The sequence below is a fragment of the Chiloscyllium plagiosum genome, unplaced genomic scaffold (genome assembly GCF_037043375.1).
Source record: "Chiloscyllium plagiosum isolate Xiang-an unplaced genomic scaffold, Cpla_swu_hap1 HiC_scaffold_9, whole genome shotgun sequence".
In the NCBI taxonomy this organism is placed as follows: Eukaryota; Metazoa; Chordata; class Chondrichthyes; order Orectolobiformes; family Hemiscylliidae; genus Chiloscyllium; species Chiloscyllium plagiosum.
In genome coordinates, this window is record NW_028270147.1 from 31,567,635 (window position 1) to 31,594,287 (window position 26,653).

The 26,653-nt window shown below is 40.7% G+C and overlaps 1 protein-coding gene across 4 annotated transcripts in view; it reads left to right on the plus strand.

Annotated features, from left to right (window-relative positions):
* The window catches only part of LOC122554242 (CMP-N-acetylneuraminate-beta-1,4-galactoside alpha-2,3-sialyltransferase-like), a 506,893-nt gene that overhangs the window by 269,656 nt on the left and 210,584 nt on the right, over positions 1–26,653 (plus strand). For all 4 annotated transcript variants that reach the window (XM_087990522.1, XM_087990523.1, XM_043698959.2 and 1 more), the window contains one exon: positions 5,669–5,763. In XM_087990522.1, the coding sequence (XP_087846648.1) occupies positions 5,669–5,763 (95 nt within the window). The remainder of the gene's footprint in view (positions 1–5,668; positions 5,764–26,653) is intronic.

Sequence of the window (26,653 nt, forward strand, 5' to 3'; positions counted from 1 at the left end):
ACGTTGCATGTGGCAAATGTCCTCCTGAATGGTAGAAATTGCAATCACATAATCCCCTTCATTTACTCCAAGTTTAAAACACAGACACAAGATATAAACTCAAGTTCAACCAATGGAAAGGTTTTGTCCTGATTCCCATTAATTGCAACTTTGCTCCTTGGTGTCAACACCAAGGAGATTGCCCTGTGGAGTTTGTAGCTCATCCAATTCAAAGAAACCCTAGAGCTAAGATTGCACAGCACAACCTTGTTCAACACTCACTGTTTATTTCTAAACTGTCAGACTAGTTATCCAACACCCAAGATAACCAGAAATATTCTCCCAACTAAATTTTTTAAAATTTGCCCTTTTTTGGGGCCCTGACACAAATTCCATTCTCCTGTTACCATTTCCATTCCACTCTAAACTGGGCTATTTGTACCATTAGTACTTTTTGATGCAGAGATGACAATGACATATTTGTGCATCACTAGGACCATCAGATTCCATCTTTTTAACATTGTCTGACTGCCACACCTCTATTTATCTGATGTTGATATCCTCCATCCTGTCTTTGTTACCTTTAGGTTTGATGATTCCAAAACACTCCTGATAGCCTTACCCAGTTCAATGTCTGTAAACTTGAGATAATCTAAAATATTGCTGCCCTTATACTAACTTTCACAGTTCCTGTTTACCCATTTTTCGGATGGTTGTTGGCTGAAACTGACACTCAGTTAAGCTTTGATTTAAAAATTCTTATCCTTATTTTTAAATGCCACCATAGCCTTGCCACTTGCTATTTCAGTCATCCCCTACTTTCCCACAATGTCCTTCAGATGTCAACTAACTCAACACCTGGTAGGAATTTAATTTATAACGTTTTAGTCTTCCTGATTTAATGTCCGCACTAACTAGAGCTTTCATCATTAGACCATTAGAGTGTGTTTTTCTTTGCAGAAATAAAAGTTTGTTTTGCGACTGTGATATGAGCACTTTTAATTTTGTTAGCTTCAGTTAAACGCCCCTGATTGTTCTTGGTAATCTGCTGTATTGAGAATCTGTTTGTCCCACATGATTAGGTATCCTTAATTGTCACTTTGTAAGCCACTTTATTTAATCTTATCCTTAACCTCCTTAATAATAGACTAATGGATATTGTTGAGTTTTTGTTTTTTGATAGAATGCATTTTTGTGAACGTTTTGAATTGTTTCTTTAAACATTTTGTTATGGACCGACCAGACACTCAAAATATATTAAGAAGATAGTAAAGACATTAATTTTTTCTTATTTTCAAGACAAGTGCTGGGCATTGCATTCGGGATGCAAATCAATTGGTCACACTACCAGATTTAAAGCAAAACACACTTTATTCATGCACTGTAGTTAAAATACAACAAAAGAAAGAAGAAATTGGAATAGGAGGAGAAGGCATACAAAGTGGCCAACAACAGCAGGAATCTAGAAGATTGGGAAAACTTTAAAGATCAACAGAAAGCCACAAAAAGAGTGTTAATGAAAAGTAAGATAGAGTATGAGAAAAAAACTAGCACGGAATATAAAGACAGATAACAAGAGTTTCTATGAATATATAAAACAGAGAAGAGTGGCTAAAGTAAATGTTGGTCCTTTAGAGGATGAGAAAGGGCAGTTAATTGTCTCTTTTGGAAAACTTAACAGAATGAGAAATTATTTAACTATTGAACAGTAACTGTTCCAATACAGTAACATTCCATAAACATCCCTTGGCAAAGGCAAATGCAGAAAAATAGATTGTCTGTCAGGCAATTCTCCAGTCCACAGGGAGAAAACATCCAGAGAAAACAGAGAGGAAGTAGCAAGGAGAGATGTACTGCAGCTTCCAAACCCAATTTCAAAACTCCATCAACTGCTGCTGAAAAACTAAAATTAAAAATCCTGGCACTCGGGGAGCTTGTTGAGAATCTTGATTTTAACCTTTGTAATGTGGAATTCAGTTGTATTATGGTCACACCATGTTGCAGAAATTTTTTTCCATGGTTTTATTAAGCAACAATGGCTAATTACAAAATGTTAGTTGTAAAGAGTTTTATCTCCTGGTCCCATAACATATTAGTCCACGAAATAAACTCAATTACAAATTCATCTTCCAGACGATCTTTTCCAGTTTTCCAAATGAATACTGTGGCAACTAGAGCAGTGCAAAGGCTGGAGATTCTGTGGCAAAACTTCCAGATCAGATATTCCCCTTGTTTCTCAAGAAGCCATAATCAGAAGTCTGGGATAAGATGAGTTAAAAGGAGTGGAATGATAATCCAGTGGTGATTGCTGTTCCTTTGAATATTCAGCCCATTAAATCTTTTTTGTATAAATTAATGAATAGTGTGTAATTTTATGTAAATCTGGAATGGATTATAATTTGGGCTGCAAAATTAAACAGTGTCTTCCCTCTTGGGAAAATCTGTGTGGAATTGCTTTATATTAACTCTAGCTTTCGGGTAGTTTTAAACGCGCATTTTGGTTTGTGCAATAATAAAATCAAAGTCCTGGAGAAAGTCAGTGGGTCTGACAGTATTTGTCAAAAAAGAAAGAATTAATGTTTTGAGTCCTATTATTCTTATATGGAACTTAATGCGGCTGGAAACTAGAGTAGTAGAGTAATCAAACTAGATAATAGTATTGATGGTGTAAAGTAGTTAAACAGAATGTTGAATCCTGAAGGGTCTAAGACACGTAGGAGGAAAATGAGGTGCTGTTCCTCCATCTTGGGCTTTGCTGGAACAGTGCAGCAAGCATAGGGTGGAAAATGACAAGAAACTGAAAAGTTGGGCTTGATCTTAAGGACAGAGTAGAGGTGTTATGCAAAGTGACTATTCAGTCTGCATATGGTCCTATTGATGCAGAGGACCCCACACTGCAAGCAGTGAATACAGTCAACGATGTTGAAAGAAATAAATGTAAATCACTACTCCACCTTAAAGGTGTGTTTGGAGCCCTGAATAGTGAGGAGGAAGAAGGCAAAACAGCCAGTCTTATACTTCCTGTGATTGCATTGGGGGTGGAGTGAAAGGGGAAGTGCTATGAGTGACCTAGCAGTGGACTAAAATGTCAGATTGGAAATAGTCCCTGCACAATTCTGAGAAGAGAGGGGAGGGATGGATATGCTTGATGATGGCATCCTGTCAAGGGAGGGAGAAATGTGGGAGAATGATCCTTTGCATTTGAGAGTGAAAAGTGAGGTCAAGGGGACCCCTGTTACTCTGGGACACAGGAGAAAAGGTGAGAGCAGAAATGTGGGAAGTAGGTCTGACCTGGCTGAGGCACCTCTCAACTATTGGGTGGGTGGGGGGATTCCATTGTTGAGGAAAAAGAAGAAATTTCAAGGCGTCTCTGTGAATGTTGGTATTATTGGAACATATGCTACAGAAATGGAGAAACTGGAGGAATGAAATGGATTCCTTATAGATCGAGGTATTGTAGCCAAACTAACTGTGGGAGCCAATGGGTTTGGAGTGAATATTACTTTTTTCTCTTTCTCGTTATGAAAGAGGAAGGAAAAGTGAGAGAGAAACTAGGTGAAGCTGAGAGAAAGATGAAAAATTGGATTAATTAAATAGATTAATTTTTCCAGTTCCAGCAGATAGAAGTAAACAGCACTAATGATGATGTCAGTGTGCCAAGAGGAAGCCTGTGTAGGACTGAAACAAGAGTTCCACGTACAGACAGGCATCTCTGGGATGCCATAACTGCTTGTTTGTCTTGGAGAAGGTGAGACAAGTTAAAGGAGAAGTTGTTCAAAGCAAGGAGGAGCTTGGCCAGTTGAAGAAGGATGGTGATGGATGGACTTTTTTTGAGGAGGTGACAGGCAGAACAGGTAACGAGGGAAGAAGTCGATGTAATATATTCATTGAATAGTTCTTGATTAGTAAGGAGATCAAGGATTATGGGGATCTTCCTTATGGGCGACACGGAGGCTCAGTGGTTAGCACTGCTGTCTCACAGCGCCAAGGACCCGGGTTCGATTCCAGCCTTGGGCGACTATCTTTGTAGAAATTGCACATTCTCCCTATGTCTGTGTGGGTTTCCTCACAGTCCAAAGATGGACAAGTTAGGTAAATTGGCCGTGCTAAATTGCCCATAGTGTTCAGGGATGTGTAGACTAGGTGCATTAGTCAGGGGTAAATGTGGAGCAATAGAGTAGAGGAATAGGTCTGGGTGGGATATTCTTCGGAGGATCAATGTGGACTTGTTGAACCAAATGGCCTGTTTCCACACTGCAGGGATTCTGTGATAATTATCTTCCTGATTCCGATGGTTACACCAGATTCTACAGACATGAAAGAATTGGTCTGTTTGTTGGTGATGTTCGGGTCTGGAATGCTAATGTGGCATCATTAGTGTAGAGCAATTCTCTAATGAGAATTAGGCATGCCTTTGTCTTGGATCTCAGGTAAGTTAGGTTGAACAGATTTCGATCAGTTCCGATATGCACATAGGCCTATATTAAATGACCTGGAGGCAAATGACAGCAGCGAAAAGAAGGCCAGATCATTAGTGCCAGTGCACAATAGTTTGACTTCTCTGCTGAAAGCTTTGTTCCAATTTTGTTGCATCATAAGTCACATTACTCATCACCAAATACAGTGGCAACCGTTGTGGTGGGCAATCCTGTTAAGTATTGCTTGTTGTGGTTCAGACGATCTACTCTGGCATGGATTTGCTGCATTTTTTTCAGAAGAAGACAATGAGCTGAGAGAGTGCATGATTCACTGGCCTCTTTTCTCAGTCAGCCAAGATTTCTAATTTTGTTGTCTGTTCCAATGCACTGACAGTCTCCATCAATCATGACATTTGTGACTGTCTCCTAGTTACCAGTGCAAATGTCTGCCGTCTTCATATCCCCACTATCCTGGTGTTGAAGGAATACCCATCCAAGATGTTATGACCTCATGGCTAGTATCCAATGCAGAACATCTTTGATTTGATTTATTACATCACATGTACCAAGATACAGTCAAAGGTATTGTTTTGTATGCTATCATACTTTACATAAGTACATCAGGGTCATAGAACAGAATGCAGAATTTAGTTTTACAGCGACAGAGAAAAAGCAGAGAAAGATCAACTCTAACATATGAGAGGTCCATTCATAAGTCTGATAACAGTGGGGATGAAGCTGCTCTTTATTCTGTTGGTACTTGTTTTAAAACATTTGTATCTTCTATCGATGAATGTGACTGAGCCATCACAAACATCGTTATTGTTAAACTGTAATCTATCCAGTTACTACGCATGTATTACATACATGTTAACCATGTGTAACAAATTTAAAATTTATTTGGAGAGAAACAATTCTATCTAACATAAAACACTTATACAGTACCTTACATCTTCAAGATGTCCAAAGTTCGTTCTTTTCAAGCTGTTAATTACTTTTGAAATATTGCACTGTTGTTTCGTTGGCAAATCCAGCAGACAGTATTGGAGTCTGGGTTTGATTTAGCTATTTGTATTAATTGTGCAATCTGTTGAGGATAATTTTCATCCGTTTGTGCTGGAGCCAGCTTTCAGCATTGAGACTGGAGAGCCTAAGAAGTGCAACAACGTTAGAAATCTTAATAGCATATGACCAGTGTTGCAATAATGCAAAGAACACTTCAAAAATTATTTAATCATTGTTGCAGTCTTTTCTTTTGTTTTATATTTCAGATTCTCAAAACCAGCACCAATGTTTCTCGATAACACCTACAGGCGTTGGTCGAAACTCAAAGATTTTGTTCCTCCATTTGGAATCAAAGGGCAAGGTACTTTTACAGAAAATGGTTTGAAATCTCAAATTTAAATTATGTAACATAAGAAACTTGTGTAAAGGAGTTTGATCTAATTAATTATTCTGCTGTTTCATCCTCCATCAACATTCTTTTCAAAGTGACATTCTTGTGCAGATTTTCTTGTTAGACAATGAGCTAAGGTTATTTTAATTAGATTTCTCTCTCTCTCTCCATACTTTGTCCTTGTTGCCTGAGGCTTGCTAATCATGGCTCATATGGGGCAAAGTGACAGGCCAGAGAGCTATTTTGCCATTCACTCTCATGGAGTTATTCTGCACCATACTCGAGGCATTTAGCTGAATGAACTAACTGACCCCTTAATTTGGACTTGCCTTGCCTAAAATCATTCAAGATGAAAACAGAAGTCTTCTTTGTTTACAACTATTAATATTGGGTTTTCATTGTTGAAACCACAATGTGAAAATAGAGGCTAGGAAATCTGGTCACCTGTAGCTCCATTTAAAATGGGGTGCTTAGTATTGCTACTCGGAATGAGTTATCTGTACAGCCAATAATTACTTTTCACCAGTGGCTTCCAAGGAAGCTCTTACCTAAGGTGAGTTTAAATGGCAACTCTTGTAAGATAAAATTATGTAAATGACTTTAAAGGTTGCTTCCAGCGGTAGTTTTGGTGCTGAGGATATACAGCATGATGAACATAGAACATAGAAAAATACAGCGCAGTACAGGCCCTTTGGCCCTCGATGTTGCGCCGATCCAAGCCCACCTAACCTACACTAGCCCACTATCCTCCATATGCCTATCCAATGCCCGTTTAAATGCCCATAAAGAGGGAGAGTCCACCACTGCTACTGGCAGGGCATTCCATGAACTCACGACTCGCTGAGTAAAGAATCTACCCCTAACATCTGTCCTATACCTACCACCCCTTAATTTAAAACTATGCCCCCTCGTAATAGCTGACTCCATACATGGAAAAAGGTTCTCGTGGTCAACCCTATCTAAACCCCTAATCATCTTGTAAAATGATGAGGTGAGAAGCATATCACTTTTTTCACTGGCTGAGCAGTTCATACTGTAATGAATTATAATTAGATGTGTCGATATTTTTAAGCAACCTGTTCAGATAGCTCCGACACTTCTGAAGTAGGAGAAACCTGAACCTGGGACCCTCCTAATTCAGAGATATGAACCCTACCATGCATTATAAGAGCCCTTATAATTAGATTTGTAATCTGTGTTAAATACAGTTACGAGTTTCAAAGATGTTTCATGCTTAACATTGCTTGAAGAACTTAAGTTTTGTGTAATTGTGGAAAAGGAATTTATTTCATGTTCTATGGACATACATGAGGTGGTACGAGTGAAAGAGATTATTGAAAATTCACTGTGGGTGTTGATTTTTTTAAAGCTTTTTTAAGGCTTCCCATAAATCTTATGACTGATTATACTTGCTTTGCTGTGGACCTTGCTGAGACCTGTTTTGAACAGTGACTGGTTTGGATCGGTGTTTATCTTAATTGGTTCAGTTGGAAGGAAGCCTGCTAAAAACCTGCTGAGTTGGAGGGATATCTTCGAAGAAAAAACTGAGTTGGAGGAAAGCTTGCTGTGAACAGCCCAGTTGATCTTTCCCATTTCTAAAAAAGAAAATCCTCTCTATCAGCTCAGGGTGGAACCTATTTGTTCTTTTGAAAGAATGATTATGAGAACATCTGAAGATTATATTTCCTGAGCAAGCTGTGTCTGTAAGATTTGAAAAACAACCATGTATCTTTAGGAACTTGACTTCAAGTGCTAGAACTTCAGAACAACAGACTTTATCCTTTTGTCTTCAATAATCCATTGTCGATTGTTGGAAAAACCCATCTGGTTCACTAATGTCCTTGAGGGAAGGAAACTGCCATCTTTACCTGGCCTGGCCTTCATGTGATTCTAGACCGACAGCAATATGGTTGACTCTTAACTGCCGTCTGGGCAATTAGGGATGGGTAATAAATGCTGGCTTGATCAGCAATGCCCACATCCTGTGAATGAATATGGACCAATGGTATGCCACAAGGATTGTGCTGGGTCCATGGTTTTCATCATTTATGTAAATGATTTGGATGTGAACATTGATTTATTGTCTCGTGTACAGAAGTACAGTAAAAAGCTTTGTTTACAAGCAGTACAAGCATATCAGACTAAGCCAGGACATAAAGATCAGATGTTGTAAAAAGACTCGGAACAGAGGCATACAGATGACATTGCACAGGGCGTGCGCTAGACAAGATCAGAGTTAACAAGATCATCGTTATTTGAGGCTAGAGAGTCCATTCATTAGTCATGTAATAACAGCCAGGAAGAAACTGTTCCTGAACCTGCTGGTGTATGTGTTCAGGCTTCTGTATCTTCTGCCTGACAGAGGAGGTTGTAGGAGATCATTACTGGAGTGCAGTGGGTCTTTGATGTTGTTGGCAGCCCTTCCGTAGCAATGAGCCATGTAAATGGAGTCCATGGATAGAAGATTGGCTTCCCTGATGTGCATGCAACCTCCTGTAGTTTCGTACAGTCCTGGGTAGAGCAGTTGCCAAACCAGTCTGTTAAGTATGCTTGCAATTGTGCATCTGTAGACATTGGTGAGGGTCCTTATGGGCATAAATGGAAATGTGTTGCTGGAAAAGCGCAGCAGGTCAGGCAGCATCCAGGGAACAGGAGAATCGACGTTTCGGGCATAAGCCCTTCTTCAGGAAGAAGGGCTTATGCCCGAAACGTCGATTCTCCTGTTCCCTGGATGCTGCCTGACCTGCTGCGCTTTTCCAGCAACACATTTCCAGCTCCTTATGGGCATGTCAGGTTTCCTGAGCAGCCTGAGGAAGGAGAGACATTGTTGTGCTTTCTTGACTGTCGTATCTACATAAGAAATCCAGAATAAATTGTCGATTATTGTCACTCCAAGAAATTTGATGTTCTCCACTCTCTCAACCTCAGTTCTGTTGATGGGGATCAAGATGTGTTTGTCTTCTTTCTTTCTGAAGTTAATGATCAGTTCTTTAGTTTGCCGACATCGAGAGAGAGAGAGATTGTTCTAATTGAACCACATCACCAAGCTCTCTGTTTCCCTTTTGTATTTTAACTCATCATCGTTAAATATCCGTCTTACTACGGTGGTGCCGTTAGCAAACTTGGAGATGGTGTTTATTTGGAATTTGGCAACACTGTCGTAGGTGTACAGGGAGTACAGTTAGGGGCTGAGGACGCATTCTTGGGGGGGCTCCAGTGTGGTGTACTAATTATGGAGGAGATACAGTTACTTATCTTCACTGATTGCAGTCTGTTGGTCAGAAAGCTGAGAATCCAGTTGCAGACGGCAGAGCCAAGACCTAGGTCTCAGAGTTTTGAGATCAGACTGGAGAGAATAATGGTGTTGAAGGTGACAATGTATTCGATGAGCAGGAGTATGATGTACGTGTCGTTGAAAAGCACAGCAGTTCTGGCAGCATCCAAGGAACAGTAAAATCGACATTTCGGGCAAAAGCCCTTCACGATTTTACTGCTCCTCGGTTGCTGCCTGAACTGCTGTGCTTTTCCAGCACACTGGAATCTGGTTTCCAGCATCTGCAGTCATTGTTTTTACCCTGTAGGTGTCCTTGTCTAGATGTTTCAGGAATGAGTGCAGGGCTAGCGATATAGCATCTGCTATGGACCTATTAGGTTGGGAGGCAAATTGTAGGGGGATTGAGGCAGGATGGGAGACTGGAGTTGATGAAGGCCATGACCAGCTTCTTGAAGCACTTCATGATCATTGAGGTCAGAGCCACTGGGTGGTAGTCATTAAGGCATACTGCATGTGCTTTCTGAGGGATCGGGATGATGGTGGTCTTGAAGCAGGTGGGGACTTCGGCTTGTCGGAGGGAGAGGTTGAAGATGTCGTTGAACACCTCCACCAGTTGGTCTGCACAGGATCTAAGTGCTTCACTGGGGACACCGTCCAGGACCAACACTTTTTTTGGATTGACTCCCTGGAAGACTAATCTGACACCTGCAGTGGTAACCGAGGACACAGGTGTGTCCGGGGCTGTTGGGGCAGTCATCACTGCGCTGTTAGCATTCTGTTAAGGCTAAGCATAGAAAGCATGGAGATATGGTGAGTATGTTTGCAGATGACACCAAAATTCGTCATGCAGCAGTCATAGAAAGGAGGTTACCTCTGAGTTCAACAGAATCTTGATCAAACGGGCCAATGGACCGAGAAGTGCTAGGTGGAGTTTAATTTAGATAAATGTGAGATACTGCACTCTGGAAACGCAAATCAGGGCAGCACTTATTCACTTAATGGTAGGTCCTGGGGACTGTTGCTGAACAAAGAGACCTTGGAGTGCAGGTTCATAGCTCCTTGAAAGTGGAGTTGCAGGTAGATAGGATTAGTAAATAGGCATTTGGTATGTTGGCTTTATTGGTCAGTGCATTGAGTATAGGAGTTGGGAGGTCATGTTGTGGCTGTACAGGACATTGGTTAGGCTATTTTTGGAATAGAGTCATAGAGCTGTACAGCATGGAAACAGACCCTTCAGTCCAACCCACCCATGCCAACTAGATATCCCAACCCAATCTAGTCCCACCTGCCAGCATCCGGCCCATATCCCTCCAAACCCTTCCTATTCATATATCCATCCAAATGCCTTTTAAATGTTGCAATTGCACCAGCCTCCACCACTTCCTCTGGCAGCTCATTCCATACACGTACCACCCTCTGCGTGAAAACGTTACCCCTTAGGTCTCTTTTATATCTTTCCCCTTTCACCCTAAACCTATGCCCTCTAATTCTGGACTCCCCCACCCCAGGGAAAAGACTTTGTCTATTTATCCTATCCATGCCCCTCATGATTTTGTAAACCTCTATAAGGTCACCCCTCAACCTCCGACGCTTCAGGGAAAACAGCCCTAGCCTATTCAGCCTCTCCCTTTAACACAAATCCTCCAACCCTGCCAACATCCTTGTAAATCTTTTCTGAACCCTTTCAAGTTTCAAAACATCTTTCTGATAGGAAGAAGACCAGAATTGCACACGATATTCCAACAGCGGCCTAACCAATGTCCTGTACAGCCGCAACATGACCTCATCTCCTGTACTCAGTACTCTGACCAATAAAAGAAAGCATACGAAACGCCTTCTACACTATCCTATCTACCTGCGACTCCACTTTCAAGGAGTTATGAACCTGCCCTCCAAGGTCTCTTTGTTCAGCAACACTCCCTAGGACCTTACCATTAAGTGTATAAGTTCTGCTAAGATTTGCTTTCCCAAAATGCAGCACCTCACATTTATCTGAATTAAACTCCATCTGCCACTTCTCAGCCCATTGGCCCATCTGGTCAAGATCCTCTTGTAATCTGAGCTAACCTTTTTCCCTGTCCATTTCACCTCCAATTTTGGTGTCATCTGCAAATTTACTAACTGTATCTGTTATTCTCACATCCAAATTAATAATGTAAATGACAAATGGTCTCCCTACTGTAGGAAAGATGTTGTGAAACTTGAAAGGGTTCAGAACAGATTTACAAGGATATTGCCAAGGATGAAGGGTGTGAGCTATAGGGAGAGGCTGAACAGGCTGGGGCTGTTTTCACTGGAGCATCGAAGGCTGAGGGGTGACCTCATAGAGGTTTATAAAATCATGAGGTGCATGGATAGGGAAGTCTTTTCCCTGGGATGGGGGAGTCCAGAACTGGAGGGCATAGTTTAGAGTGAGAGGGGAAAGATGTAAAAGGGACCTAAGGGGCAACTTTTTCACACTGAGGGTGGTGCATGTATGGAATGATTCAGTTGCAACATTTAAAAGGCATCTGGATGGGTATATGAATAATGCTGGAAAATGGGGCTAGATTTATGTAGGATATCTGGTCGGCGTGGACGAGTTGGATCAAAGATTCTGTATCTGTGCTGTATGTCTCTAGGACTCCATGATTCTCAATTAATTATTGGTTGAAGAAAGCCATTTCAGAAATCCAATCTTAGAACACTTTTTACTCCCTTTTGTTTCTCTCCCTATACAAGGGTTTGTTTGCATCTGTATTTTGAGCTCTGAAATCGAGTGGGCCAAATCAGGTAAGGACGAAAGATTTCCAATCCTGAAGGACATTAGTGAACCAGGCTGGTATTTATACCAATTAACAGTGGTTACTGGCTGGTTTTTGCATTCCAGAACCTTTTTAGTGAATTCATATTTCATCTTGTACCATGGTGGAATTTGAACTATGACTTCAGAATGTTAGCCTGGTGCTCTAGATTACTAGTCCAATGTATTACCATAGCGGTCCAAAGATGTGCAGGTTAGGTGTATTGGTCATGCTAAATTGCCCATTGAGTTAGATGCATTAGTCAGGGGAATGGGTCTGGATGGGTTACTCTTCAGAGGGTCGGCGTGGACTAGTTACACCGAAGGGCCTGTTTCCACACTCTAGGGAATCTAATCTATTCTAATCTAATTTAAAACTACCTCTGCTTGCTTATAATTTCAACTGTCAATGCATATAAAGGTAGCATGAGGTATGATGTGTCCACTTAACGGACAGAAGAATAAGTGTAACGAGTCATGCTGATTTCATTTACCTTTTCAATTTACTATTCTTCTTTTCCATTCTTTACAATGATGAATGCACAGCAATTGTTGCATTGATTTATTTCCCACTGCTTTCCAACCACAGATTGCTGTTATCATTCTTTCTCAGTAAAAGTTAAAATAAAGTTTCCAGTTTCTGCATTTACAATTGAGAATAATTTGCAGTATTTAATAATGTTTGTAAGGGTATTTGTTCCATTGATGTTATCTTTGTGTTGAAAACAGTTTGGGAGCTCTACCTTGTGTTTTTTTCATAAGACGTGGATGTTACTTACTGGTCAAGCATTTAATCCCAGATTGCCCAGAGGGCAGTCAAGAGTTGCCCACATTACTGTGGATCTGCAGTCAAATGTAGGCCATTTGGTAAGGATGACAGTTTCCTTCCCTGAAGGACATTAGTGAACCAAATGGATTTTTCCAACAATTGCCATGGTGTTATGGTCATCATCAGACTCTTAATTCCAGATTTTTATTGAATTCAAATTCAAATCTGTCTTCCATGGCAGGATTTGATCCCAGGACCCCAGAACTTTACTTGGGTCTATAAGAACATATTCCAGTGATAATACCACTAAATCATTACCTCCCCATTGTTGAGAGGGGAAAACTGGATTTCGGTGTCCTGTCCTCTCTCTGTGGCAGAAATGTGTCAGAGTTTACCATTCTCACTTCTCACACTGTCCATGTTTTGTACCCTGGAACGTTTCATTGTGTGTGTTTAAGGGGGTTAGGTATTTCCAAGTGCCCCGTGGTCTAAATTTTAGATGATTGAGGAAGGAACACATTTGGAGTCTTCCGTTTTATTTTTGAAGTAGGAGGAGTTTGGGAGATCCTGCAGTATTTGTGTTTTGGAGGAGGTGGTGGTTGGGAGTGTTCCTGTCATTCTACACGTGGCGAGAAGGGATCCGCGCGTTCATTTCTTTTTGTGTTGGTTAGGGACGGGGAAAAAAGGTCATCATAATATTCTATTTTCTCTGCATTAGGGAAAATTATGTGTTTGCAGAATTCCGTTCAATGTAGCAAAAGTCAATAGGTAAGCCCAGAGTGTACATTTCTTTCTCTGTGTTAGGGATGGGTCAGAATGTTCCATTTTCTGTGTGCATGTTGTTTGGGGAATGAATGTGTTTTGGCCTATTCCAATTTCTCTATATTCAGGGGCCCTAGAGTATTCCATTTGCTTAACTTTAGGGTATGGAGATTCATAGTCTTCCATTTATCTATGCAAAAGTAGATTAGGGAAATTCCTGTTTATGTAGGATTTGGGAGTATTGCGTTCCCTCAACATAGGTGAGAGGAATCGTAAGCTTTCCTTCTCTCAATATTGAGGGGGATGCAGTGGGCCTGGGAGTAAGTGGGGATGGAAAAGGGTAAGATATTCTACCCTTGCTTCCATCTGCCAAGAATTCCATGGATTTCCTGTTTCAACATGGACAAAGGGGAAGAAAGGTATGGTCAAGTTTTCAAAACCATGAGGGGGCTGGTCAGAGTGTATCAGGAAATACTGTTCTCACTCACAAAAGAATCAAGAATGAGAGAACATAGTAAATGTGATGTGAGAAAAAAAATCACACTAAATAGTTCAGATCTGCTTGAAAGAGTAGTGGAGGCAGATTCAGTTGAGGCATTTGTGAGTGCATTGGATGATTGTTTCTATTTAATAATGAGCAGGGTTATGGGAAAATGACAGAGGATGGCGCTAAGCCATGATGCTCTAATGCAGAACCATTGCAAACAAGATATGATGAATCATTTTCTTCTGTGCCATAACAATTCTGTGAACATATTTAGACAGCGAAAGGCATTCTACAAGGTAGGAGGATATACAGGAGTCTAAAGTTAGAGGGCTGAGAAACATGACAGAGAAAGAAAGGGACATGTTCATGAGGCTGTTTGAACGCAAATTTGTAAATCCTAAGTGGAAGGATTTATGAAATGAATTCAGTGTACGTCACTTAGCAGAAGACCGCTAAGTGTACAAATCAGAAAATAGGTAATAAAGCATTGGACAAACTGGAGTTTTTGGAGGGTTCAGGATAGAAGTACAGCTTGGAAAACATGAAAATAAGAAATATTATGTCCGGCCTAGCCCCATCTTCTAGCTGTTTTTTGTAGTCCTTTAAGTTACATCATCTCAACTGCATATGGAAGTGTTTGTTAAATGCAAGAAGTGTTTCTGCTTCTACTTCTGTTTCAACTGGCCTTTCAAGCAAAGAGTTCAAACTCCCACCACTCTTCAGTGAAAATAATGCTTTCACCTCCACTCTGCTCCTCTGAACAGTTACTTGAAATCTGTGGACCCTAATAATGGAAATAGATTATTCCTATTTGCTCCATCGAGACCCTTCATAATTTTGTATGCCTCAGTTAGTTAAAAGTTCTCTGGTCTTGGCACCATCCTAATAAATCTCTGACCCTTTTCTAACACAGTCACATGTAACTGTAATGCAGTGACTAGAGCTTATATGCAATTTGCTTGCTGTGGTTCAACATGTTTAATCGTGTTCTATCATAATCTCCCTGCTCTTAGTGAATAGGTCTAGTTAATAAAGGAAAATGTTCCCATGTGTTTTTCACTATCTTATCTTCCTGAACTGTCGCCTTAAGTAGTTTGGAGATATGATCAGTTTTGCTATAGTTCTTAGAAACCTCCCATTTATTATGTATTCTATTCCCTCACGGGTCCTTCCCAATTGTATTGTCAGATACTTTTCTATTACTTTACTGCCTACCTGACCAGTCCACTGGAATTATCTTGCAGTCTACAGCTTTATTCTTCACTACCACAAAGGGGAGGTGATGGCTGTGTGGCATTTTTGCTGGAATTGTAATCCAGACATCAGGTAATGTTTAGGAAACCTGTGGGGAATCTTGGTAGAATTTGAAGTCAATAAAAGATCTGAAACTAAAAGTCGAATGATTGTTAATTGTTGATATTGGAAAAACCCATCTGGTTCATTAATGCCCTTTACTGAAGGAAATTGCTATCCTTATCTGGTCTGATATCTAATTGTGACTCTGAAATGCCCTCTGAAATGGCGCAGCAAATCGTTCAGTTGCATCAACTACTAGAAAGGATAAAAAGTAAATTGAAATGAAACTGACCACTTGGCATCGAATAAGGCACTGAAAATGACAGTGATGAACTACCCTGTTGACTCTGTCCTCCTCACTAATCTCTGGGGACTAATGCCAAAATTGGGAGAGTTTATTCACAAACTATTCAAGCAACAACCTGAAACACACCATACCTGCAATAGACTTTACAGAATCAAATCTTACATTCCTCTTAGACAACACCATCAACATCACAGAATTGTTACAGCACAGAAGGAGGCCATTATGCCCATCATGCATGCTCTGGTACTGTTACCTGGTGCAAACCTCCTGCCTTTTCCACATATCCTTGTAAACCATTCCTATTATGGTGGTTAGCACTGCTGCCTCATAGTGCCTGCAACCCAGATTCAATTTCAGCTTCAGGCAACTGTCTGGGTGGAGTGTGCACATTTTCCCCGTGTCTGCATGAGCTTACTCTGAGTGCTCCAGTTTCCTCCTCCAGTCCGAAGATGTCCAGGTTAGGTGGATTGACCATGCCAAATTGTCCATAGTGTCTAGGGATGTACAGGCTAGGTGGATTAGCTATGGTAAATGCAGGTTTACAGGGATAGGGTAGGGTTCTGTGGCTGGATCTAGGTGGGATGCTCTTTGGAGGGTTGGTGTAGACTCGATGGACTGAATGGTCTGCTTCCGCACTATAGGGATTGTGTGATTCTATCCAAGTAATCATCCAGTACATTCTTGAATGCCTTAATTGAACTTGTCTCCATCAAATTTCCAAATAGTGGGTTCCATACCCAAACTACTTGCTGCAGGAAAATGACTTTTCTCACATCATCCTTGCTTAGTTTGCACGTTCACTTTAAATCTATGCCCACTTGTTCCTTTTGATCTTTTGCAAGTAGAGCAGCTTCTCCATGTCTTTTCAGTCTTGCTTGCTCATGATGTTGAAAACATCTATCGTGTCCTGTCAGCCTTCTTCTCTCCAAGGGAAACAGTCCCAATTTCTTCAACCTATCCTCATACCTGAAGTTTCTCATTTCTAGAAACATAGTCGTAAACCACTCCTGTGCACTCTTCAGTGTGTTTATATTGTTCTTATAATGTGACACCCACAACCGTACACAACGTTCCAGCTAAGGGCGAACAAATGTTTTACGCAAATTCAGCATCACCTCCTTGCTTTTGTGCTGTATGCTCTTATTAATAAAGCTGAGACCACCGTATGCTTTATGAATTGCTCTTCTCTTATCCTGCCACCTTCAATGATCTGTGTTTACATACACCCAGGTCCCTCAGCTCCTGCAGAATTGTAACCCCTATTTTATGTTGTCTTTCAATGTTCTTCTGACCAAAGCGCATCACCTTGCACTTCTATGCATTGAGTGGCATCTTCCACTTATACACCCACTCCATTAACTTGTCGATGACCTTTTGGAGTTCCAGGCTGTCATCCCCACAGTTTACAATTCTTCTAAGTTTAGTGTCATCCACAAACTTAGAAATTGTCTCCTCCACACCAAGATTCAGGTCATTATTATAAATCAAGAAATCCCAATACCAAATTCTAGGGAACTCCACTACAAACTTTCCTCCAGCTCAAACTATATCAATTGACTATTATTCTGTTTGTTATCACTCAGCCAGTTTTGTACCCATGTTGCTACTGAATCTTTCATATCACGATCTGTAACTTTGCACACAAGTATGTTGGGTGAGACTATATCAAATACCTTTAAATCCACATAAATCATATCAATAGCATTACCCTAATCAATCCTTTGTTACTTCTTCAAAAAAACTCCAGCAGGTTAGTTAAATTATCCATTCAGAAATGCATGCTGACTCCCACTAGCCGGATAGACTCAGCAGAGATGGCAACATGGTGTTATTCAATCAGATGGATGCTGCCCTAGGAGTCCTCAACATTGACTCTGAAACCCCTGGCATCAGGTCAAACATAGGCAAGAAAACCTTTTGCTAATTATCATGTGCCACTCACTCTCAGCTGATGAATCAGTACTTCATCATGTTGAACAGCATTTAGAAGAAACAGTGAGGGTGGCAATGGTGCAGAATGTACTCGGTGGGAGACATCAATGGCCGCCACCAAGAGTGACTCGGCTGCAGAACTGATCAAGCTGGTCAAGTCCTAAAGGATATTGCTGTTAGACGGGGTCAGTGGCAAGTGGTTGGGGAAACCAACAAAAAGAAAGAACATACTTGACCTCATCCTCGCAAATTTGCCTACCACAGATACATCTGTCTGACATTCTCAGTAAGAGTGACCACTGCACAGTCCTTGTGGGAAGTACTTTGTGGCTTCACACTGAGAATATAAATCATCATAAGGCATGTTAACCATGGTGCAATGTAGAGTGCAGGATAGCATACCAACAGCAGCACCAGACATACATTAAAATGAAGCGTTGACCTGGTGAAGCTACAAAACTGGACTACTTGAACTGCAAACAGCGTAAGCAGTAAGTGATACATAGAGCTAAATGATTCCATAACAAATGGATCACAGTCTCTGCAGTCCTGCCACACCTTTTCATGAATGAAAGGCAGACAGTTAAACAACCCAATGAAAGAAGGACCTCCACAAACATCCGCATCCTCAATAATAGGGCAGCGCAACACATTAGTGCAAATGATAATGCTGAAGCATTTGCAACAATCTTCAGCCAGGAGTGCCAAGTGAATGACCCATCATGGCCTCCTCCAATGATCCCCAACAAGACAGGTGCCAGTCTTTAGTAAGTTTGGTTCAATCCATGTGATATCAAGAAATGGTTGGATCTACTGTATATTGCAAAGGCTATGTGCCCTGATAGCATTTTTGCAATTGTACTGGAGACCTACAACTAGCTGCACGCCCAACTTGTTATACTGCATATATGGCACTAGCATCTATCCGACCATGTGGAAAATTGCACAGGTACATCCTGTGCACAAATAGCATGACAAGTCCAGTCCAGCCAATTACTGTCCAGTTAGTCTATTCTTGATCATCAGTGAAGTGATTGAAGGTGTCAACAACTGTACTATCAAACAGCAATACTTAACAATAACGTTCGCACTGATGCTCAGCTTGGATTCTGCTAGAACCATTCAGCTCCTGACGTCATTACAGCCTTGATGCAAATATGGACAAAAGAGCTGAATTCCAGAGGTGAGGTAAGAGTGACTGCCCTTGACATCAAGGCCACATTTTATTGAGTATGACATCAGGGAGCTGAAGCAAACTTAGAGTCAATGTGAATCAGAGTTAAACATCTCCAGTGGTTGGACTTACACCTAACACAAAGGAAGATGGCTGCGGTTGTTGGTGGTCAGTCATCTCAGCCTTGAGACATCTTTGGAGGAGTCCTTGACTCAATCATTATCAGTTGCCTCACCAATGACCTTCTCTCCATTGTAAGGTCATAAATGGGGATGCTCGCTGAGCATTGCATTATACCCAGCACCATTCGCAATTCTTCAGATACTGAAGCAATCCATGTCCAAATGCAGCAAGATCTGGATAATATCTGGGCTTGGGTTGACAAATGGCAGGTCACATTAGTGCCACAAAGTATCTGACAATGGCTATTTCCATCAAGAGAGAATCTAATCACCTTTTCCTTGACACTCAACGGTATCACCATCACTGGATTTCCCATTACCAGCATCCTGCAGGTGACTGGACAAGTCTTGTAAAGACTGCTGCATCAAGAGCAGGTCAGAGGCTAGGTATCTTGCAATGAATAACTCACCTCCTGACTCCTCAAAACCTATCCACCATCTACAAGGCACAGGTCGGAAATGTGGTGGAATACTCCCCACTTGCCCGGAAGTGTGCAGCTCCAACAACACTCTAGAAGCTTGACACTATCCAGACAAAGCAACCTGCTGGATTGGCACCACATCCACTAATACTCAGCCCCTCTTATGGGAGCACTGAGCAGCACATTGCAGAAATTCACAAAGGCTTGTTTTGTGCTCATGTTCTGTGGAAGATATTTTGATATGTTGCAGTGGCAGTATTGGGGTAGAATAACACTTTGAATCTTTGGTGGAAGGGTGGGTCCAGCGTAGAACTCAAGATGCTGGCATCGACAGCATCTCTGCCGTTCCGGAAGGTTGTGGACTCCAATACTTCAGTTGATTCTTAGATGGCATTGGCGAGTGGGCTCAGCAGTGAGTGATGGCGCCAGAGCATGATTTGTAGGTCATGATGTCGAGGAGCTGGTGTTGGACTGGGGTGGACAAAGTTAAAATTCACTCACTACCAGGTTACAGTCCAACAGGTTTATTTGGAAGCAGTAGCTTTCAGAGCGCTGCTCCTTCATCAGGTGGTTGTGGAATATAAAATCATAAGACAGAATTTATAGCAAAAGATTACAGTGCCATACAGGGATATATTAAACAAATCTGGATTGTTAAGTCTTTTGGATACCACCATTGTCCGTGGGGACACCACCCACCATGTACGCGGCAGGTACTCATGTGACTCAGCCAATGTTGTCTATCTCAAACGCTGCAGGCAAGGATGCCCTGAGACATGGTATGTTGGTGAGACCAAGCAAACGCTACGAAAATAGATGAATGGACGCCGCACAACAGTCACCAGACAGGGATGTTCCCTCCCAGTCTCAGCGGTCAGGGACGTTCGGCATTGGATTTTCGGGTGACTGCCCTCCAAGGTGGACTTCAGGATAGGCAGTAATGCAAAGTGGCCAAGCAGAGGCTGATAGCCACGTTCGGTACCCATGAGGATGGCCTCAACCAGGATCTTGGGTTCATGTGACATTACAGGTGACCCCATTACACTTTATACTGTCTCCCTCACACAAAACACGCGTGAACGCATACATGCACACAAGCACACATACATACAAGTCTATGTGGTGAATTTGTATCTGCAGAATTTTATTTGCAGATATATTCTATTACTCAAAAAATGCAGAATCTACAGGCAGTCAATACATGTAATATTTTGTAAATTCCATTTTGGAAATAGAACCAGTCTGACACAAGATTGGGATACGGACAGACTCTGACCTCACACCGTTAATACATTGTCTGACCAGAGATGTCACCTTTTGTGATAAAACCATAAGTTATCTCGAGAAGGTGACTAAGAAGTTGTTCTGGGATTTACTTATTAATGAACTGAAACCAGCAAACCCATTCTAAAATATGAAAGATTAGCAATCCAGGTTTGTTCAATATATCATTTCAGCTGCATGAAACTGTAATCTTTTGCTATAAATTCTGTGTCTTATGGTCCTGCTTCACAAACACCTGATGAAGAAGCAGCGTTTTGAAAGCTCGTGCTTCCAAATAAACCTGTTGGATTATAACCTGGTGTGTGTGATTTTTAACACAGGCACAGGACTCAAGGCATTGGCAACGCCACAGCATTCGTGGGTCCAGCATAAGATTCATGGTGGCAGCAGTGAGGGCAATCTGGACATTTTCTTTTCTTTCTGTTTCTATTTCTTTAATTTCGGCCCTTGTGTTTAATTCTATCATATTTTAAGAGTTGGCGCTGGAGCATGGTGACTGTATACTTTTCATTGTACTCCTGATTTTTTGTACACGTGTTATAGTGACAATAAAATCTAATCTAATGGTTATTCTTGGGTTGAGGGAAATGGGTGACAGTGAAGAATAGAGGAAATAAAATGAACATAGTCGAGATTCCTATTCATCACAGTGGAGGAGATTCCTAGGTTATAGAAAAGGGAAGACATATGGAAGTTGCAATGGTTAGAAGAGCTGCAATAGAGATGTAGCAACTAGAAGAGTGCAATTCAATCCTTACAGGAAGCAGGTAGGTTAGGAGGGATGTACTCATCCTTGTATAGTGGATTTAGAGTTAAATTGACCAATAGCCTATCCCTAGAAGTGAGGCACAGAAATTGAGGAAAGGAACAGAGGACCTGGACGTGGACCATGTGAAGGTGAATGAAGGGTGGATGGCAGAGGAAAATTGATAGAAGTTCCAGTTCTTGGTAAGATTGTCAATATAATCATCAATTTGCTGGACAAAGAGGTAATGGATCGGAATTGAATAGGATTGGAGCAACAAATGACCACATATATCCCACAAATGCAGGTGTATAGGTTCTCATTACAGTACCTTTTATTTAAAGGAAATGAGTAGAGTCAAAAATGAGAAAAAAAGAGGAGAGAGAAAAAGTCCAGCCAGGCATAGGAAGGTGATGATGGATGGAATCTCGGCTCAAGGAACAGTTGCTATTTGGGCAAGAGTGAGAGGGCTATTGTATTACCAATTGGAAATGGAGAGGTAGAAGAATAGCATGTCCCATGCTTAAAAAGAGACCAACAGAATATGAAACTTCTTAAGTGGCAGGGATCCTAAGTAGTTCAGTTTCTATTCTAACACAGTTGTGGATTGGTTGATAGCATTCCGTCAGTAATTCAATGTAGTGCCATCAAGATTATCTACTCAGCTCCAAAATGAGGTTCAAAATCCCAACCTTGTCAACCATGAAGTGAATACTGCTGTACTTGACTGACAATAGAAAATAGCAAATTGCACATTGATGGTGAAAGGTTCTCCTGATTGCAAATTGTCTTGGCATCTGTGTTTTTAAACAAATGTGTTTGACCATTTTTGCAGCAATGCTTTTATGGATAGGTTGGCCTCTTGGAATGTGAGTTCTTGCTTTAAAATCAGAGTAATTTTAAATTTGTTGGGTGGTTGATCTCAAATGGATGAATTGTGATCTGAAATTGATGACTTTAGAATTTTAGAGAAATGCATAATGCACAATTATGAAGCTTTCTTTCTGTCTGTTATATCCTTGTCAATTTTATTTTGACCATTCTTCAATCTCAGAGTACCAAGTGCTACCATCTTTTTAAAACATTTTGTTCTGAAGAAAGGTTCTATCCTTATCCAATTTCACTTGCACACTAAATGCTTTGGAAATATGTTGCATTTTTATGACAGCTAAAGCATTTATGCGATAAATTATATATATTTTAATCATGACAGGAGAATCAAGAGTGCTCACTTTATTTATCATCGAGATCTACCTTCTCTGTGCTAAGAATTAAGATAGTAGCTGCAGCTGCCAAGTTTTCTGGACTAATACTGTATCTGTTTGCTACAACAATCATTACTCATGCAAGTGTTCCATGCCTCCACACTTTCCATCTGTTCTTAACTTCTAAATGACTGGTTTGAAATACTTTTAAATGTGCACTATTTTCTATCATTCATCTCTAGTTCAACACAATCTACTTTGAGGGCACATACAATAATGTGTGCAGCAGCCTTGGAAAGCAACACCCCTCCTCCCCACAATATTAAGAATGGTGTGGCATAGAGATCAATGTTTGGGCCTCAATTGTTTACAATTGTAAGGGACGACAGGTTTTGCCTTTTTTGGACTCTCAATTAGAATGGAAGTTGGGCAACTATGTAACTGAAATACCAGGAATTTTGCAACTTGGAAAAATCAAGTGGTACATATTTTTGACTGTGCCCAACAATGTTGCTGTTGTAGCACTGAAGTGAGCTTGATATGTTATTAAGTCAGAACAGTACCAGGTCTTTCAGTTAAAGGAAGACTGACTGACAGCATCCCTCAGATTGTTGAGTTGAATGACCATCATTTTATAGACAACATCATGCTGTCATTGCTAAAATAAAAAAAAACTGTGAAAGCCAATTTGACTCAACCTTGAGTTCTGGACATTTGGTCTTCATAATTTTGTTTTTTCCTGTCTGTAGTTTTTCCACCCATAAGGACCATGTCAAATCGTCTGTCTTTGTCTATGTTAATTGTGAGTGAGAGTATGTATTTTGGATTTTAAAGGGGTATAGTTTAATTTGTATAGTGTAGACTAGCAATGTTTTCTTTTCTCTGACATGTATAAACATGAGATATACATCCCATAAAAATCTGGAATTAAGAATCTAATGTTGACCATGAAACCTTCGGAGAATTCCGTTTAGCATACTAATGTCCTTTAGGGAAGAAACAGCCGTCTTTACCTGGTCTGGCCTATATGTGATTCCTGCCACAAAACAATGTGGTTGACTCTTAGCTGCTCTCTGGGCATTAGGGATAGGCAGCAAATGCTAGCCAAGCCAACAATGCCCACACCCTGTGAATGAATAACAACAAAGTAAGTTGAGAAGAAGGGATAAGCAGTCTGTAAATGAATGTTGACAAGTTTAGTGAGTGAATCTTAGTGTGTGGAGCATGACATCGTAAATTGTGAACTTGTCCAATTTGGCAAGAAGAATGGAAAAATAGCATAATATTTAAATGGTTGCAGAATTCTGAGGAACCTAAGGATTTGGATGTCTTGCTATGTAAATTACAAAAAGTCGAGTATGCAGGTACAGTAAGTGATTAGGAAGGCAAATAAGATGTAGTTTATTGTGTGTGGAATGAAATTTAAAATGGGGACTTTGAGTTACAGTTGTATAGATTATATACATTTGGAGAACTGTGTATAGTTTTGGTCTCATTATTTAAGAAAGATGTAAGTATGTCAGAAGCAATTCAGTGATGACTCACTAAACTGATCTTTAGAATGGAGTAAGTTACCTTATGAGGAAAGATGAGACAAGCTGGGTCTTTATGCATTGAGATTTAGGAGAATGAAAGGGGATCACATTGAAACATATAAAATCTTGAGGAGACTTTACACGGTGAATGCTGTCATGATGGTTCTCTTTCTGGAAAAGACTAGAACTGGGTGACAAAGTTTAAAAATAAGCAGTCTCCTGTATAAGACAGAGATGAGAAGGAGTTCTTTCTCTGAGGATAAAGATTCTTTGGAAGTCTCTTACCTAGAGAATGGTAGAAGTCGTGTAACTGAATTTTAAGGCAGAAGTAGATAGATGTATGACTAATATGGGAATTAAACATTATTGGAGGTAGGCAAGATTGTGGAGTTGAGCCTACAATCGGATCAACCATGGTCTTATTAAATGGCATGTGACAAGCTCATGGGGCTAATGGCCCAGTCTAGTCCTAATTTACACATATACATGTATTCAGCTCTTCATGCCTGCTGTGCTATTCAATAAAATCATAGCTGATCTGGTTTTGTTTTTAATTCCACTTTCAGTCTGTTATCATAATCTTTGCCTCCCTTCACTCACCCTTGAGTAATAAATTCAGTAACCCAGCTTCCAGTGCTTTTTTGAGCAATTCAACAGACTAACAACCCTTTAAGAGAAAGGAATGCTCTCTCTACTTTTCTTTTTAAAAGGGTTCTGATCTCCCCACAAAGGAGAAGAATCTGAAGGAGAGTGGAAGCAAAAGCACTGGTAACAGTGTATTTGAATACTATAATGAGGACCGCCCATGAAATGTTAATTGAAGTGGGAATTCCAAGTACAGAATCCTCCCTGCTTACATTGTGGAAGATACCCAATAATTTTTATTATAAATTTGAACCTCGAGCTTTACACATAGTTGTACACGTACTCCTTTTATTCATTCAATGGAAGTGTCTCTTGCAACATGACAGTTATTAGCCATCCTTTGTTCTCAAGTCGTAAAGTCATAGATATATACAGCACGGAAACAGACCATTTGGTCCAACTCGTCCATGCCGACCAGATATCCAAAATAAATTTAGACCCATTTTCGAGCATTTGGCCCATATTCCTCTGAACCTTTCTTATTTATATACCTACCCAGATACCTTTTAAATGTTGTAATTGTACCAGACTCCTCCAATTCCTCTGGCAGCTCATTCCATACACACATCCTCTGTAAAAAAATTGCCCTTAGGTCCATTTTAAATCTTCTCCCTCTCACCCTAAACTTACACCCTCTAGTTTTGAGCTCCCTGACACAGTGCAAAAGACCTGTCTATCTACCCTATCATACCGCTTATGATTTTATCAATTGTGATAGGGAACTCTCTGGTTACAGGCACAGGCAGACTATTCGGCGGCTGACAGAGAGGGATCAGAATGGTGTTGCTTCCCTGGAGCCAGGATCAAAGATATCTTGGAGAGGGTGCAGAATATTCTCAAAGTGAGTGGGACCAGCAGGAGGTCATAGTACGCCCTGGAACTAACGACATAGGAAGTGAAAAGTACAAGATTCTGAGGAGAGAACATTGGAAGTTCGGCAGGAATTTAAAAAGTAGGTCCTCATGGATAGTAATATCTGGATTACTTCCAATGCCATGAGCTAGTGAGGGTAGGAATAGGAGGGGGAGCAGATGAATGCATGGCTGAGGAGCTGGTGCAGGGGAGAAGAATTCACATTGCTGTCCTGAGGGTATTGGATACCAACCACACATTGTGGCACTGGAACTATATGTAAGCCGGTCTCGGTATTAATTAGGTGTTATGATCCCAGCTGATGTTAATACTGGGCACCTCAAATCACAGACTGAAATCCAGCTCAATATATCTTATTTTGTTTTGTCTTTGTTTAAATGCATAATGAAATGCATAATGCTGCAAATTCCAGGATGGCACTGGTAATGTCACTGGATGAGTAAGCCAGAATCCAGGCTAATGTTCTTGAGACATGGGTTTGAATCCCACAATGCAAATGGTGAAATTTGAATTCAATTTTAAAAATTTGGAATTAAGGACTAGTCTAATGGTGTCCATGTAACCAGCGTTGTTTGAGGTAAATACGCATCTGGTTCAGCACTGTCCTTTATGTAAGTAAATGTGTCATCCTTACATGGACTACATGTGACTCCTTATTCTCAGCAATGTGGTTGACTCTTTATTGACCTCTAAAATGAATGCTCAAGTCACTCAGTTCCAAGGTATTTAGGAATAGGCAATGAAATTGAACAAACCAAGTGACATCACACAATTTGAAAGGTTTCAAAACCTGCGGTAAAAACAGAATCCCATCTATCTCAACACCATCACATTACAGTATTCAAAGACGAGAGTCATAAAGATGTAGAGATGTACAGTATGGAAACAGACCTTCGATCCAACTCGTCCATGCTGATCAGGTATCCTAAATTAATCTAGTTCCATTTCCCAGCACATGACCCATATCCCTCTAAACCCTTCCTATTCATATACCCATCCAGATGCCTTTTAAATGTTGTACTACTTCTGGCAACTCATTCCATACATGCACAACTCTCTGCATGTAAACGTTGCCCCTTAGGTCCCTTTTAATTTTTTTCGCTCTCACCCTAAACCTCTGCTTCTAGTTCTGGACTTCCCCAACTCAGGGGAAAAAACCCTTGTTGATTTACCCTATCAATGTCTC